This window comes from Bison bison, unplaced genomic scaffold, assembly GCF_000754665.1.
Source record: "Bison bison bison isolate TAMUID 2011002044 unplaced genomic scaffold, Bison_UMD1.0 scf7180017864228, whole genome shotgun sequence".
Taxonomy (NCBI): Eukaryota; Metazoa; Chordata; class Mammalia; order Artiodactyla; family Bovidae; genus Bison; species Bison bison.
In genome coordinates this window covers 1,165,050-1,181,995 of record NW_011494800.1, presented here as the reverse complement: position 1 = coordinate 1,181,995, position 16,946 = coordinate 1,165,050, and the positions used below count along the sequence as shown (strand labels likewise).

Genomic DNA, 16,946 nt, shown 5'->3' with positions numbered 1-16,946 from the left:
AGTTGCAAAGAGTTGGACACAACTGAGTGACTGAACAACAACACTAGGGGATAAAGAATCTGCCTGCAATGCAGGAAACACAGGAAATGTGGCTTTGATCCCTGGATCAGGAGGATCCCTTTGAAGGAGGAAATGGCAACCCACTCCAGTATTCTTGCCTGGAAAATCTGATGGACAGAAGAACCTGTAGGGCTACAGTCCATGGGGTTGCAAAGAGTTGGACATGACTGAGTGACTAAACACACATAGGTAATCTACTCAGCTCCGAGGATAAAACCCGAGTACTGTTGATTCTCCCTTGAGTTGGAGCACAGCTTTCCCCGGTTGTTTCCTGAAATGTCTGTACATAAAAATGGGACCGCCTTCACCATTTTTAACTTCATTTTCCAGAATTATGCATATTAAACCCTGAAGTACTTGCAAAAACACCACAATGCAGAGAAAAAAAAAAAAAGATTGTAACGTGAGTCCATACTCAGTTTCAATTGAGGAAAGCTCCTTAGACACAGGATGTCGGTGAAGGCATCTTCATCCGTGCCCCATCTCTTTTCACCAGCATTATAGAGAATCTGTTGGACAAGAGAGAAGACGTAAATGCTAGTACGGACCCAACTCTGCCTCTTTTTGAGGAGGTGGGATGAGAAGAGGGCTAAGTTTATTTTATAGGTCACTGAGGTTTTCGATAAGCCGTGTCTCTCACTTCTAGCAGAAAAACCTGGCAGTTGAAGTTGCAGAAGCCAGGGGAATAATAACCAGCACTGGGGAAGGCAGAAAGATGGAGCTAAGGTATCGCTGGGCTTCAGGCTTCTCCTTCAGACAGAAAAGAAGAGAGCATGGCCCTAACTGATGCCGGAGATATTAGAAGGCAGTCAGGAGGGAGGAGAGTTCAAGGAGATGTTTTCTCTGCTCTGTTACTGACCTGAGCATCCTTTCTGGCCAGCTGCTCATCCACTTTTAGACTCTCATCTCTTCTGCCCTAATCAGAGAAGATAAAATTGAAGGCAGTCTTTTTAAAGATAAATATTCCATCATTTGGCATTTGAACCTGCAGGGCCTCTTAGAGCTGTTTCTTCCAGTGAGGACCACACGGCCCAAAGGAATTGAGCATTCACAGCTTTCTTTCTGGCCCTGCCGCTGACTAGCCGTGAAATCTGCAGCAAATCCTTACAGTCTTCTGAGCACGAGTTTCCTTTTCTGGAAACTCAAGGTCTTCAGGGAATCATAAGACAAGCCACACCTTGGGAGAAAATGTATGCAAACACATATCTGATACAGGACTTGTATCTAAAATACATAGAAGCTCTTAAAACTCGACAAAAAGAGAACAAACAACCCAATTAAAAATGGGCAAAGTATCTGAATAGATATCAGACACATAGATGGCGAGAAAGTGCATGAAAAGATGCTCAACATCTCTCTCTCTCTGTCCTGTCCAACTCTTTGTGACCCCTTGGACTGTAGCCCACCAGACTCCTCTGTCTGTGTGATTTCCCAGGCAAGAATACTGGATTGGCTTGCCATTTCCTTATCCGGGGGATCTTTCCGACCCAGGGATTGAACACAGGTCTCCTGCATTGGTAGGTGAATTCTTTACCACTGAGCCACCTGGGAAGCCCACAGTGAAACAGCACTCAGTGATGGAAAAAAAAAAAAAAGGAAATGAGTTATTAAGCCATGAAAGGATGCAGTCTGAAAAGCCTATACACTGTATTATTTCAACTATAGGACCATCTGGAAAAGGCAAAACTATAGAGATAAAAAGATCACTGGTTACCAGAGGTTCAGAGAGAGAAAGAGAGGGATGAATGGCTGAAGCACAGAAGATTTTTAGGGCAGTAAAACTATTCCATATGATTCTGTAATGGTGGATGCAAGGCATTAAACATTTGTCCAAACCCATAGGACGAGTAACGCAAAGAGTGAATCCTAACGTAAAGTACAGACTGTAGTTAATAATGTGTCAGTTCATTCATTCATCATGTAATCATCGTCTAATTCATTTATCATTTAATTCATTCATCACCTATAACCAATGTACCACGCTAACGCAAGATGTGTGCGAGGAGGAGGGGCATGTGGGAGGTTTCTGTAGCTTCTGCTGCATTTTTCTGGAGATCTAAAATGGCTCTAAAAATAAAGTCTATTAAAATAGACCCAAAACTCAAAGATTCCCCACTAACTCTACTGTTAAAGGCTCTGTGGCTAAGTGTGTGTGCTTGCACATAAATAATTCAGGATGTTATAGAAGATGGAAGATGGACAAGGAAAGAGGATTGCCTGAATTATTTTGCAAATTACAGATGAATGAAACTTTTGGCTATAATACTTTAAAAAATGCATTTGTTCTAAACTAGTGGCTACCAATTGGAGAAGGCAATGGCACCCCACTCCAGTACTCTTGCCTGGAAAATCCCATGGACAGAGGAGCCTGGTGGGCTGCAGTCCATGGCATCGCTAAGAGTTGCACATGACTGAGTGACTTCACTTTCACTTTCATGCATTGGAGAAGGAAATGGCAACCCACTCCAGTGTTCTTGCCTGGAGAATCCCAGGGACGGGGAAGCCTGGTGGGCTGCCGTCTATGGGGTCGCACAGAGTCGGACACGACTGAAGTGACTTAGCAATAGCAGTAGCAGTGGCTACCAATGGGGAAAGGGAAGCGAGCAGGGGAATTATAGGGTCAGGGGAATAAGAGATATAAATTATTAGGTATAAAATAAGCTATAAGGATACACTGCATAACACAGGAAATAAAGTTCAATATTTTATGATAACTATAAATGGAGTTCAGTCAGTTCAGTCGCTCAGTCATGTCCCACTCTTTGTGACACCATGGACTGCAGCACGCCAGGCCACCCTGTCCATCACCAACTCCCAGAGCTTGCTCAAACTCATGTCCATCGAGTTGGTGATGCCATTCGATCATTTTATCCTCTGTCGTCCCCTTCTCCTCTTGCCTTCAATCTTGCCCAGCATGAGAATTTTTCCAACGAGTCAGTTCTTCACATCAGGTAGCCAAAGTACTGGAGTTTCAGCTTCAGCATCAGTCCTTCCAACGAATATTCAGGACTGATTTCCTTTAGCATTGACTGGTTGGATCTCCTTGCAGTCCAAGTGACTCTCAAGAGTCGTCTCCAACACCACAGTTCAAAAGCATCAATTCAGCAATTATGCTTCAGTATAAATAAATAATAAACAAAAATTTTACAGAATATATTTATGCCTATTTACAAATATTAGGTCTTTGTATGTCTGCCTGACTTTTGCATGATTTCTTTTCTCTGTTGCTTCCAGTGCTGCTGCTACTTTGCTCCAACTAGCCTTCTCTGGTTTGCTGCTTTCTTATTTTCCTTTCATCATTCACTCTGTTCCAATAATAAAAGTGTTGATGATCGTTAGCATTAATTCCAATAAGCTGCCACCACCACGTATCAATGATTTTCTCTGCTGTTATTTATACTTTCTCTCTCTCTGTATTTTCACAGCAGCCTCTGTGGTTGGTAATACTATTATTTTAATTTTACAGATGTGAAATGAAGGCTTTAAGGCTTGAGTTAAAGTAACTTGTCTAAGTACATAGAGCTGGTAGGCAGCAGAGGAGTAGGAAGGTCCAGGCCTGATTCTGAAACCCTGTCTAGGAGCCCTGCTCTCCACTGCCTCCTGTGGGCGTGTGTGCTCACCACACACACAAGTAGATGTACACTTATGAATACTGACCTGTGGGACTATATGTTTGTAACGATGTCTCATCAACTTGGATTTATAGATTCAAACTTCATAATGAGGATAAATTGTTCCCTAGTGGCATGATGACAAGTGTTGCCTCGACCCTCAGGCTGGGACAGTGATCGGGATTTTCCTACACATTAAGGGGTGTGTAAATCAGCTGAAAGAGGCTGTTGAGATAGGGCTTAAGTCATTTCCTCTCTTGCACATGTGAATGCATGCACGCTAAATTGCTTCAGCTGTGTCCAACTCTTTGGGCCCCTATGGGCTATAGCCAGCCAACCGTCTCTGTCCAAGGGATTTTCCAGGCAAGAATACAGGAGTGGGTTGCCATCTCCTCCTCCAGGGGATCTTCCCAAGCCAGGGATCAAACCTGCATCTCCTACGTCTCCTGCATTGGCAGGAGGGTTCTTTACCACTAGCGCCACCTGAGAAGCCTCTCTTACACACATCTATGACTGTATCTCATCCCTGACCTTCAGTTCAGTTCAGTTCAGTCCCTCAGTCATGTCCCACTCTTTGCAACCCCATGGACTGCAGCATGCAAGGCTTCCCTGTCCACCACCAACTCCGGGAGCTTACTCAAACGCATGTCCATTGAGTCAGTGATGCCATCCAACCATCTCAGCCTCTGTCATCCCCTTCTCCTCCCACCTTCAATCTTTCCCTGCATCAGGGTCTTTTAACAATGAGTCCGTTCTTCGCATCAGGTGGCCAAAGTATTGGAGTTTCAGCTTTAGCATCAGTCCTTCCAATGAATATTCAGGACTGATTTTCTTTAGGATGGACTGGTTGGATCTCCTTGCAGTCCAAGGGACTCTCAGGAGTCTTCTCCAACACCACAGTTCAAAAGCATCAATTCTTCTGCACTCAGCTTTCTTTATAGTCCAATTCTCACATCTATACATGACTACTGGAAAAACCATAATTTTGACTAGACAGACCTTTGTCGACAAAATAATATCTCTGCTTTTTAATATGCTGTTTGGTTTGTCAAAGCTTTACTTCCAAGGAGCAAGCGTCTTTCAATTTCATGGCTGCGGTCACCATCTGCAGTGATTTTGGAGCCCAAGAAAATAAAGTCTCTCACTGTTTCCATTGCTTCCCCATCTATTTGCCATGAAGTGATGGGACCAGATGCCATGATCTTAGTTTTCTGAATGTTGACTTTAAGCCAACTTTTTCACTCTCCTCTTTCACTTTCATCAAGAGGCTCTTAGTTCCTCTTCACTTTCTGCCATAAGGGTGGTGTCATCTGCATATCTGAGGTTATTGATATTTCTCCCGGCAATCTTGATTCCAGCTTGTGCTTCATCCAGCCTGGCATTTCCCATGATGTGCTCCGCATATAAGTTAAATAAACAGGGTGACAATATACAGCCTTGACGTACCCCTTTTCCTATTTGGAACCAGTCTGTTGTTCCATGTTCAGTTCTAACTGTTGCTTCTTGACCTGCATACAGATTTCTCAGGAGGCAGGTAAGGTAGTCTGGTATTCCCATCACTTGAAGAATTTTCCACAGTTTGTTATGATCCACACAGTCAAAGGCTTTGGCATAGTCAACAAAGCAGAAGTAGATATTTTTCTGGAACTCTCTTGCTTTTTCCATGATCCAATGGATGCTGGCAATTTGGTCTCTGGTTCCTCTGACTTCTCTAAAATCAGCTTGAACATCTGAAAGTTCTCAGTTCACGCACTGTTGAAGCCTGGCTTGGAGACTTTTGAGCATTGCATTACTAACGTGTGAGATGAGTGCAATTGTGCGGTACTTTGAACATTCTTTGGCATTGCCTTTCTTTGAGACTTGAATGAAAACTGACCTTTTCCAGTCCTGTGGCCACTGCTGAGTTTTCCAAATTTGCTGGCATATGGAGTGCAGCACTTTCACAGCATCATATTCAGACTTGAAATAGCTCAACTGGAATTCCATCACCTCCACTAGCTTTGTTCGTAGTGATGCCTCCTAGGGCCCACTTGACTTCACATTCCAAGATGTCTGGCTCTAGGTGAGTGATCACACCATCATGGTTTTCTGGGTCATGAAGACCTTTTTTGTGTAATTCTTCTGTGTATTCTTGCCACCTCTTCTTAATATCTTCTGCTTCTGTCAGGCCCCTACCATTTCTGCCCTTTATTGTGCTTGACCTTACCACCTTTTTCATAAAGCCATGAGCATCCTAAAAGAGACAGCAAGGTGTGGCCACATTTTGGTCATATGGTGATGAATGGTTTATCGGCTCCTCCACAGAGGGCAAGGATGAAGTTGCAGAAAGTCACTTTTTAAGTCCTGAGACTGATATACAACTTCTCCGAAGGTAATTCTCAATTATGCTTCCCACTTAATTTAAATGCTACCAAAAGTTATATATTCTTTGGAGTTCAGAAGAAAATCAGCATGTTCTTAAAAATGGAGACACTTACAATGGAAATAAATGATTTTTCTTCTAGATGAACTTGTGTGTGTGTGTTTAGTTGCTCAGTTGTGTCCAACTCTTCAAGACCCCATGGACTGTAGCCTGCCTTACTCCTCTGTCCACAGGATTCTCCAGGCAAGAATACTGGAGTGGGTTCCCATCCCCTCCTCCAGGGGATCTTCCTGACTCAGGAATTGAACCTAGGTCTCCCATATTGCAGGCGGATTCTTTACTATCTGAGTCACCAGGGAAACCCAGATGAACTTACAGAATATTTTCTAATGTATTACAAACCCTGATCAAAATACATTTAATCCATATACTGATCAAAACAATATTTTTTGGCTACTCATTTTGTTATACTTTTATGATGGTAGTTAAATATTATGCTGCATGGTGGTGATGCAAATGTAAAATGAACAAATCATTTTATAAGGAAAATTGCAATCTCACTGTCTCAGTTTGGTTGTTTGAAAACTTCCTAAAAATCATTATTGAGCATGCATCTTATTGGGGAAAATGAAAAATGAAAAATAAAAACTTACATTTGCCAAAATCAACAGAGCTTTCCGGAAATCACCAGATGTTTCAGAACTAATCTCATCTCCAAGACTCTTCTTGTACGCTGAAACCAGATAAGAATGAAACTAAGCCTTGATAAGCTAAAATATCATTTTAAAACAGAAAAGCTTAAATGTCAACATTGGCAAGGAATGAGTACCTGATAAAATAAATCTTGCTACTGCTTCTCTTCTTAATCTTTTAATGCTCTTCTGCAACAGATAAATTCTTCTTATAACTATTACAATAGTGTGTGGTGTGGTAGTACCACAGAACAGAAAAAAATAAAAGGCTGCCATTCTGGATCAAATCATGGTTCATTTCATCAGACTACGGTACTAAGAAATGTATAGTGAGAAAGCTACGGTGGCTAAGCTATTCGTTTGATTTCCAATTTCTATTACATCTTTCTTCCATAGGAATAGAAACCTGGCCTTAAGCAAGACATAGTACACAGAGCTTCTAGACCACATTCTCAGCTCTCCTCTTGGCATGAAATGTAGGCAGACCTTTAGGACACTGCTGGGAGATCTCCTTAGTGATGGCTCATGTCCATCTTCGTGCCTTCCTCCATCCTACTCCTTGGTGTGTAGATTGATTGCTGGAGCTCAGGCAGCCATCTTGGTCTGTGAAGACCCACATCTGAGTGATGGCATAAAAATAAGCAGGAAGGGGTCTGGGTTCCTGAAAGTTCTGAGGAGCTATCACACCAGTCCTAGAATTGCTTATGTCCACACTTCTATATATGAAAGAAATAAATGTTCATGTTACTTAAGCCACTGTTATTTTTGCTGTATTGAACCTATCTCTAATCTTAATGCATACAGCTAGGTTGCTTTATTTGATAGCTCTCAAAAGTAAGAAAGCTACCCTAAAACATACTGTTTTTACGTAACAAATGCCAACTGTGTGTTCACATATGTTAATAGCCCCTTTTACATAGCCTGTGATGTGCAGTGTTCGATGCATCTCAAAACTCTGTTCTGTTCCATCCACGGAGTAGTATTTCCCTTGGAGCCACCTGTACACCTGGATGCAGCTGACACCATGGGGCCATCTGAACTGCCTGCCGCATTCTCAAGGACTCTATAAATCAGTCATATGAATACTTGTCCTTTTAAATCAGTAAAGGACAACTATAGAAAGTGATATGAGGACTTCCCTGGTGGCCCAGTGGTTAAGAATCCACCCGCCACTGCAGGGGACACGGGTTTGATTCATGGTCCAGAAAGATCCTACATGCCGAGGGGCAATTAAGTTGCAGGGTGCTGCAGCCACTGACCCCACAATCTACAGCCCATGAGCTGCAACAAGTGAAGTCACTGCAATGAGAAGCCCATGCCCTGCCACTAGCGAAAGCCCGAGTGCAGCAGCAAAGACCCAGCAGAGCCAAAAACAAATTTAAAAAAAGAAAATGATTTGAGATCATCTAATCTTAAGAACTGTGTTGAGACAAAAATTTTTTCAGTATGATTTTAGTAAGTCTCTTTTATGAAATCTATAATTTTCCAGAGCAATTCAAGTAAACAAAATCCACTATAAATACAGATTATTTATCTAAGTAATATTAACATTTAGTAGGCATCATTTTCCCTGACACTCATATGTTATTGTTACATCTATCCTTCACTCTTGGAAAAAAATTTTTAATTTAAAAATATCAAGCCTAAGGATGATGCTCTGATTTGTTAGAATTTGGAGAAGTATTTTATAATATTAGAATTATCTAGATGGGTCTCATGCAATCTCCCACACCTCCTTTTTACTCCAGGTGTTTTTTGCAGGAAATTAGACTAAAAATATGAAAATTTTTTCAATGAAAGTTGAAAACTACTTTATGCATTTTGGGGCACAGTAGGGTACAGAAAAACAAATACACTGTCTTAATAATGCAGAAGTTAGAGCTCTTGATTCCTGATTCAGTGTTCTCTCATGCACCATTGACTTCAAAATATTGGGAAGAGTTCAGAATTTAGATCTCTATTCATTGAAGTGCTATTGTATCGTTGTACTGTACAAGCTACTCCATATACCTGGTCCCCTTATGAGGGCCATGTTGACAGTTCATGCCATGTTGACAAATCGTCTGATGGATTTCTAATGCATAGGTCACTGTTTCACATTATATGACACCATCGCTCTCACTACAGCTGACTGCAACAGGGTTGGCCTCTGACTAGAGGTAGCCAGCAGCCTACCAGGTGACCTTGTGGGAGAACTCTGCCCAAAAGAAAGCACCTTTCTGAGCTCACTGAATCTTCTCTGTTACAGATTGAGCCGTATAGAAGTTTTTAAAAAGAGTAACAATGAAGTAGAAAGACTCCTAGAAATAAAGCATAAAACTGAAGCCAAGAAAAAATCAGAAACCGTGAGCAAATGCAAGCCTTGAGGAGACACATACCATGTGGTGAGTGAAGAGATGTTACTTGGTCTCTTCAAGAACAGTAGAGGCAGAGAAGGAGGGGAAAGAGTTGCTCGGATGGAGATGTGCAGGGGAGCCATGGATGCCTGACGCAAAGGGGGTGACTGGAAGCCTAAGTCCCTAGGAAAGTTCTGTGTTCTGTACCAGCTTGGCTCTACGTGATTGAGACCACTGGCTCTAGCTCTCTTCCTTCTTTTACTATTTCCTTCTTTCAATTCTTGTGTATCATGAATCCCTACTTAGCAAGGGAACCTAAATGTAGCTCAATTCTTTCTAGCTTTAGAGAGCTTAATTCACACAGATACCGGGGCATCTGGTAACTCTGAACAAGGATCACTTGTCATATTTGCAAAACAATAGTCCCATTCACTTGGCTCTTGAGGTCCCCTATCTCAATCTTAAGGATATCCATTCAATAAATATTCTGAGCACTGGAGATAAAACATAGAGCAAAAGAGACAAAAATTCCCCCTTCATAGAGATTACACCGCTGGGCTGTTTGTACATAAATAAATGCTGAAATTGAGGGAGAATTTTGGGGTCAGTCAACTCATGGAGTGGTAACTCTTCTAACAGATACCAAAAAGCAACACAGCATCTTGGGATACAGCCCCGGGGTCTGGTGATTTTTTACAAGTACATCTTGTTGAACTGAGGTAATCAAAGACATTAAACACCCACCATGTACCCATCTATGCCTATTTTTGAGCAACGGTCTCATCTACCCCAAATTTGCCCCTCTTCTCCTTGACTCGTGGAGCTAGGGGTGGGACTCGACAAATGATATTTCTCATTGGTCCCCCCACACCACCTCCCTCTCGGGTTGCACCAATGAGGGGAGTAGAGGGAGATTAGATGGAAGGCAGGAGGAGGAAGGAAGGACAGTGTCAACCCGGTGAAGAGATTCACCCAGACAGCAGCAGTTGGCTCCAGGCTCCTAGAACAAGTCCCCTGTTTACATGCCCCTGGAGGTACTAGCCCTAGCGAGATGCAGCCCCCTTCCCCTCCACGGAAATCTGAACTGCAATTCCTGAGGCCTCTCCTCTGAACCCCTGAAGCATTGGGTTGGCCAAAAAGTTTGTTTGGGTTTTCCCATAAAATATTACAGAAAAACCAGAACAAACTTCTGGCCAACCCAGTACCAACCCCAGAAAGTACCAGCACCCTCCTCTGATCTAGTTTCTAAAAACCATAATCTTGTCTCGGCCTTGAGGGTTACACTTCTGAGCTACCCCTGTGTTTCTGTTCCACTTTTTCAGTTTTCCAGAAGGTGCTTAAACAATTCTTGATATTAAAATTCTCTCTGTTAAGCACCTTGTGTGTTTCTGGTTTTCTGATTAGCACATTAACAATAAAATAGTCACCTGTCATTGAGGGATCTACATTTTAATGAGAAACTCTCAAAGTAAACTCTAACACCCACCTGGGGACTGGTATATCCCTCCTTTTGCTCTCTTCCACTGCAAAACCTCCCATGATACAAAACCATAGAAACCATGGCTCCCTTAAGGTACTTGGAGGGGGTGACAGGGAGCTGCTGTTTGATAAGAATTGGGTTGGTCATTGTCCCTTGATTTTTGCAGCTAACCTCTTAACAATCAGAGTTTCCCCAATAGGAATATCATTGTTATTCATAGAGCCTTGAACCACAGCTGAGTTTATGCTAACAAGATGACTCCAGATGGCGCTGGGTCACACCAGAAGATCAACTTGGTGACTAAAGGGTTAAGGCTTTGAACCATGTGATATCAGCCTGACCTCTAGTGGGCAGGAGGGGACTAGAGATGGAGTTCAGTCACATGGCTGTGATGGAGTCAGTCAGTCATGCCTGGGTAGGACTTCCTTGGTGGTCCAGTGGGTAAGAATCCATGTGCAATGAAATGCAGGGGGTATGAGTTCGATCCCCAGTCTGGGAAGATCGCACATGCCATGGGGCACCTAAGCCTATGTGCCAGAACTACTGAAGCCTGCACGCTCTAGAGTCCATGCTCTGCAACAAGAGAAGCCACTGCAGTGAGAAGCCCATGCAGCACAACCAAGAGTAGCCCCCGATTGCTGCAACCAGAGAAAGCCTGCGAGCAGCAATGAAGACCCAGTGCAGCCAAAAATAAGTAAGTAAAATGTTCTGTTGCTTAGTTTCTAAAAAAAAAAAAAATCAGGTATGTGTAATAAAACTCCACTGAAAACCCCAGACACCAAAGACCAAGTGAACCTCCCTGGTTGGCAGTTAAATGGATACATCACTGTGCTGGGAGCGGGATGCATCTTGCAGAACTGAAAGCGCTGTGTTTGGGACCCTCCCAGACTTTTCCCAGTACGTCCTTCACGCCACCAGTCTTGATGGTGCCCTGGAGTAGGAAATGGCAACCCACTCCAGCATTCTTGCCTGAAGTTCCATGGGCAGAGGAGTCTGGCAGGCTACAGTCCATGGGATCACCAAGAGTTAGACATGACTGAGCGCACACACACACACAATTTCCCACACCAAAAATCATGGGGCTAAGCCCAGTGTTTTTAGCATGTCATATGAATATACAATGATTTGAGTCTCCTCCATTGATGAAAATGGTTGATTCAATTAAGCGGTAATTGCTGAGAGCAAAATCCACTAGAGTTGTAAAGTTTACATGCAAAGCATTAATGCCATTGCTATATAGCAGTTTCTAGCTCAGATCATATTAAAATGTTCTCTGAAAAATCCACAGTCCTTAGCCCATTTTAGAATGTGTCCTCCTGTTTATACTCTTGCCTTCTCAAAAATCCTCATGAAGAAGAGCTTGGTGGGTTTCTGGGGGAAAAGAGCATTGGCTCATATAGGTGTGAACAGCGGTAAAGGTATAAGCAGAAAACAAGATCACCTGTATAGTAGGCATGGCCGATCTCCTGCATTTGCTTGCTCGTCCTAGTGGTTAGAATTTCGATCAGTGCATCCTCATTTGTCCCCATGCCCTAGAAAGAAAAAGGAAAACTATTTTTTAAAAAAATACTTATTTATTTGACTGCACTGGGTCTTAGTTGTGGCATTCAGGATCTCCAGTTGTGATAAACCAGCTTAGTTGCCCCACAGCATGTGGGATCTTAGTTCCTGGACCAGGGATCAAACCCATCTCCCTCGCACTGGAAGACAGATTTTTAACCACTGAATCACCAGGGAAGTCTCATGGAAAACTATTTTTAGAACACTTTAAAAACTCAGCTTTATGCACTTCCATCTTAATATCTTGTTTTACATGGAAGAAAAGAATCATTTTTAGTCAGTCACTTTCTCTAAACCAGTATTTAAATTTTCTGTATATTTTAGTATTAAAATAACAGGAATCATCTAAAGTTAACTGACATTAAAATTTTAAAGAAAATGTCCTGCTGTAGTGTAAAAATTCATTGACTAATTCCAGGAGGAAAGAGTATATAAAGGGAAAGCTTACATCACTCAGGATCGGAAGTGAGCATTCAAATGTGTCATTGTATTTAGAGAGGGCTCTGCAATTCTTTTGAATGAGTTCATCCTTGTGCCAATGCACCGCGTTGGTCAGCAGGCATCATCCTCTTCATTGGGGAGGTTTTTAAATCCTCCATATTGTATGGGACCATGAGCCCAGCTGGTTTAGAGGCTAGTGATTCCTGAGTCTTGGTTTATATTGAGGTCACTGAGTCACACTGTAGAAGCCATTTACACTAGCACTTGATCAAAGCAGGTCAAGGTAGTTTAAGAAAAGAGGCTGAATTGTGTCCCTCTGTGACAAAGATTCCTAGTGGTTCCCCAACAGATCTCCTTTTCAAATTATTTATTATTTTTAAATAGACTTTTTTTTGGGGGGGGTGTTTTCCTTCTTTTTAAAACTTTATTGAAGTATAGTTGATTACAATGTCATGTTACTTTCAGGTGTACAGCAAAATGATTCAGTTATACATAAACATATATACATTCTTTTTCAGATTCTTTTCTCATATAGGTTATCACAGAATGTTGAGTAAAGCTCCCTGGGCTATACAGTAGGCTCTTGCTGGTTATCTTTTATACATTAGTGTGCATATGTTAATCCCAAACTCCTGATTCATTTTAGAGCAGTTCTAGGTTTACAGCAAAATTGAGCAGATCCAATATTTCTTTTATCATCGTTGATCAGAATTCGTTGACAGAATCCCCATTTTTAAACGTAGCACAAAGCTACCCAAATAAAGTGGCTTCCCAGATGGCCCAGTGGTAAAGAACCTGCCTGCCAATGCAGGAGACACAAGAGATGTGAGTTTGATCCCTGGGTTGGAAAGATCCCCTGGAGGAAGGCATGGCAACCGACTCCAGTATTCTTGCCTGGAGAATCTCATGGACAGAGGAGCCTGGAGGGCTATAGTCCATGGAGTTGCAAAGAGGTGGACACAAATGAAGCGACTTAGCACACATGCACCCAAAAAAGACCATATTTCTCAGCTTCCCTTAGAGCTAGGTTTATCTATATAACTAAATTCTGATCCATGAAATATATGTGATGCCTCACGTACAATTTCTGGGAGTCCATAAAGAGAAAAGATGAACACTTCTTAGTCTTTGACTCTTTTCAGTTGTCTTTAATAAAGGTGTAATGGCTGGATGTTCAGCAGCCATCTAGATAAGAAGTGCAATCTACAGGCTGAAGATGGTGGAACCTCAAGGCTGAAGGTCTGACGATGACGGTGCCATGATACTGAGCTATGGATGGCTTCCTTTGGATTTACATGGAACATTTCTAATCCTTGTTGGCTAACCTAATTCTCACCATTTCACCTGCTAAGCTGTCCCCCCCGTAGCAGCCACAGAAATGCACTGCTGAGATTTCATTTCAAGAGAACACGCTGCAAAGAATGTAGCTGGCTGATAGCTTCCAACCTTTGGATCTGCCACAAAATTCACACCAAGATCATGGTCTCTCCAGGCTGCTTTCAGCTATGACTGAGCATGGAAGGGGAACCAAAGCTGGGCCACCATTCCACCCCACGTAAGACTCCTCCAAGGGGCACACCTTATTCAGGGCTCCCCATCAGTCTGCCACGGCTTCCTCAGAGCAGTGCTGTAGACAGAGGCTCTTCCTGTCTGAGCCTCCTTCCTTCCCCCTCTCCTTTCACAGGTGTCACACTTGCATTGTAGTCAGCAGCTTCACCCCACCTGCCCTGCTCTGTCTCTTCTTTATCCTTTGCAAGCATTTCACCCAATATATCGCCTGTACGTCTTGTCATCTGCTTTGTGGGGTAACTATACTTCTTTCTGAGCGACTTCACTTTCACTTTTCACTTTCATGCATTGGAGAAGGAAATGGCAACCCACTCCAGTATTCTTGCCTGGAGAATCCCAGGGATGGTGGAGCCTGGTGGGCTGCCATCTATGGGGTCGCACAGAGTCAAACTTAGCAGCAGCAGCAGCAGATACTTCTTTCACAGAAAAGAAAGTGATTATCTCTGATGGGAAGGAGAAGATGGTCTTACCTCAGAACTAGACTCCTTCCTTCCCCTCCTTCAGGTCAACAAATACAGTAAGTCCCCTACACACAAACTTTAAAGTTGCAAACTTTCAAAGACTCGAACATGCTCCTGTATACCAACTTTTGTACTATACTTTTCAAGGTATTAATATTGTAAGATTAAAACTGTTCTATTCCTTGCGTTTGTTTTTTATGTATTATTTGTGTGGACAGGATTATAAATCAGATAGCTGGGTACCTAGGCTAACTTGTTGGATTTATGAACAAATTGGACTTTACAAACTCACTCTCGGAATTCATTCATATGTCAAACATCTATTTCATCACAGGCTTTCCTCTAGAACCCGAGGAGGTTCCTAAAGGGATGAGGTTCCCTGATATGCTCAAAGTTTGCCTGTTCATTGGATGGAAAAAATAATATGTAAATGGACCAAAAAATTAACAAGATAATTTTAGATGGTAATAGGTGCAATTAAGAAAATTAAACTGAGTGAATTAACAGAAAATATCTGGAAGAATAGTGTTCCAGATGGAAAGAACATCATGTACAAAGACTTCAAGATAGGAATAAGCTGAGAACATCCGCAGAGCAGCAAGAAAGCCAGTACAGCTACAGCAATGAATTGGGGTGGTGGGCAGGAGAGGAGAGGGTGTAATGATCAGCTTTATGTGTCAATCTGGCCAGGCTACAGTCCTCAGTTATTCAATCAAACATTAATCTAGTGTTGCTGTGAAAGTATTTTGCAGTTACAGTCCATTATCGATCGACCTTATGGGGGAGCATCTTAGATATTCTAAGCAGGCCTAATTCAATCAGTCAAAGAGCCTTAATTAAGAAGAGAGCTGAGCTTCTCTGGGGAAAAAAAAAAAATGGTAGCTTTGAAGTGTGAGAGGAAGTGAGGGATCAAGGATAGTTCTAGTTTTGGGGCCTAGGCAATGGGGTTAATGATGGGGCCACTAACTCTCAATGACAACAAAATAGAGAATTTGACTCCTCAGGTCAAAAAGCCAAAGTTGGACAATGTCCTTTCAGGCTAGGAACATGTGGGCTTAAGGTTCCACAACTGCTTCCCATTTCAGGGTTGTTCTAACAACTGGAGAGCATGGAATCTCCAAATCCATCACGTTGACTCCCATACCTCAAGGATGCAGGCCTTCCCCAGTGTCTCAGGGGTAAAGAACCCACTTGCCAATGCAGGTGACACAAGAGACTCAGGTTCAATCCCTGGGTCGGGAAGATCCCTGGAGAAGGAAACGGCAACCCACTCCAGTATTCTTGCCTGGAGAAGCCCATGGACAGAGGAGGCTGGCGGGTTACAGCCCACAGGGTCAAAGAGTCAGACATGACTGAGCAACTAGGCACGTGCTCAAGTGTGCACTGGAAGAAAGACACTTTCTGATCATCAAATCCTAGGCAGAAACAGCCTGTGCAGAGCTCATACCTTCATGGATTTCTTCAGCTGTTTCGCATCGAACACTGCCGGTGGGGTCACGAGGGCTACCATGAGATGCTTGAAGTGGCCAGAGAGATCACCCTTCAAGTCGTCTTTCAGTTCCTGAAATTAAAAGAAAGAGAAAGAGAAAATCATGAACCACTTCTCTTCCTCCAAAGTCATCTAGTAATAGAAGAACATGAATGCATGAATTCAGACAAAAAACATGCACATCCACAGGAGATAAAGAGACATGGTGAAAATACTTCTATGGCTATTAATCTGCATTTTATGACTGCTTCCAAAATGTTGTTTTATAGATGGTTTCCTGAACGGAAGGCAGTGGAGGAGGTCCTGTGAGGGGCACAGATAGGAACTATTAAAATGCATTTCCCAGGCCCTTGATGTTCTCAGTGCTGGGGCTGGGTGAGGGAAGAGGATAGGGGAGGAGCCCCGTAATTCACACTCAGTTTTAACGGGAGGTGCTCCATTCCGCCTGGCTTCTCAGTGTCTGCCAAACAGCTTCGAAGGGAGAAGATGAGGGAAGACAGTGTGTGGTCATTTGCCTCTGCTCGGAGCGTGGGACCAGGAGGCATCCAAAGCGGTTTTCTGGCAACAAGGGCAGGGGAAACTAGAAATGTGGCAACAGGGAAACCTTACTTATTGATACCCTCTTTCGGCAGTGTTTTCACACATTACCTAAGTCCAATCCATCTCCCTTGCTTGAAGGCAAGTAATATGGTTTCTATTTTTAATAGCCAAAGGAGTATTACTGAATAATTATTTTTCCTGCTCTTGATCTCCAACCCGAATGTGTTTGGCAGACACTGAGAAGACAGGCAGAATGGGGCACCTCCAGTTAAAACTGAGTGTGAATTACGGGGCTCCTCCCCTATCCTCTTCCCTCACCCAGCCCACCAGACTGCTATGACAATC

At 42.8% G+C, this 16,946-nt stretch overlaps 1 protein-coding gene across 3 annotated transcripts in view; it reads right to left on the bottom strand.

Moving 5' to 3' along the window:
• ANXA3 (annexin A3) overlaps positions 1 to 16,946 on the bottom strand; it is a 66,334-nt gene that overhangs the window by 17,107 nt on the left and 32,281 nt on the right. For all 3 annotated transcript variants that reach the window (XM_010845897.1, XM_010845898.1, XM_010845899.1), the window contains 5 exons: positions 16,020 to 16,133; positions 11,983 to 12,073; positions 6,687 to 6,766; positions 920 to 976; positions 476 to 569 (listed from right to left, as the gene is read on the bottom strand). In XM_010845897.1, the coding sequence (XP_010844199.1) occupies positions 476 to 569; positions 920 to 976; positions 6,687 to 6,766; positions 11,983 to 12,073; positions 16,020 to 16,133 (436 nt within the window). The remainder of the gene's footprint in view (positions 1 to 475; positions 570 to 919; positions 977 to 6,686; positions 6,767 to 11,982; positions 12,074 to 16,019; positions 16,134 to 16,946) is intronic.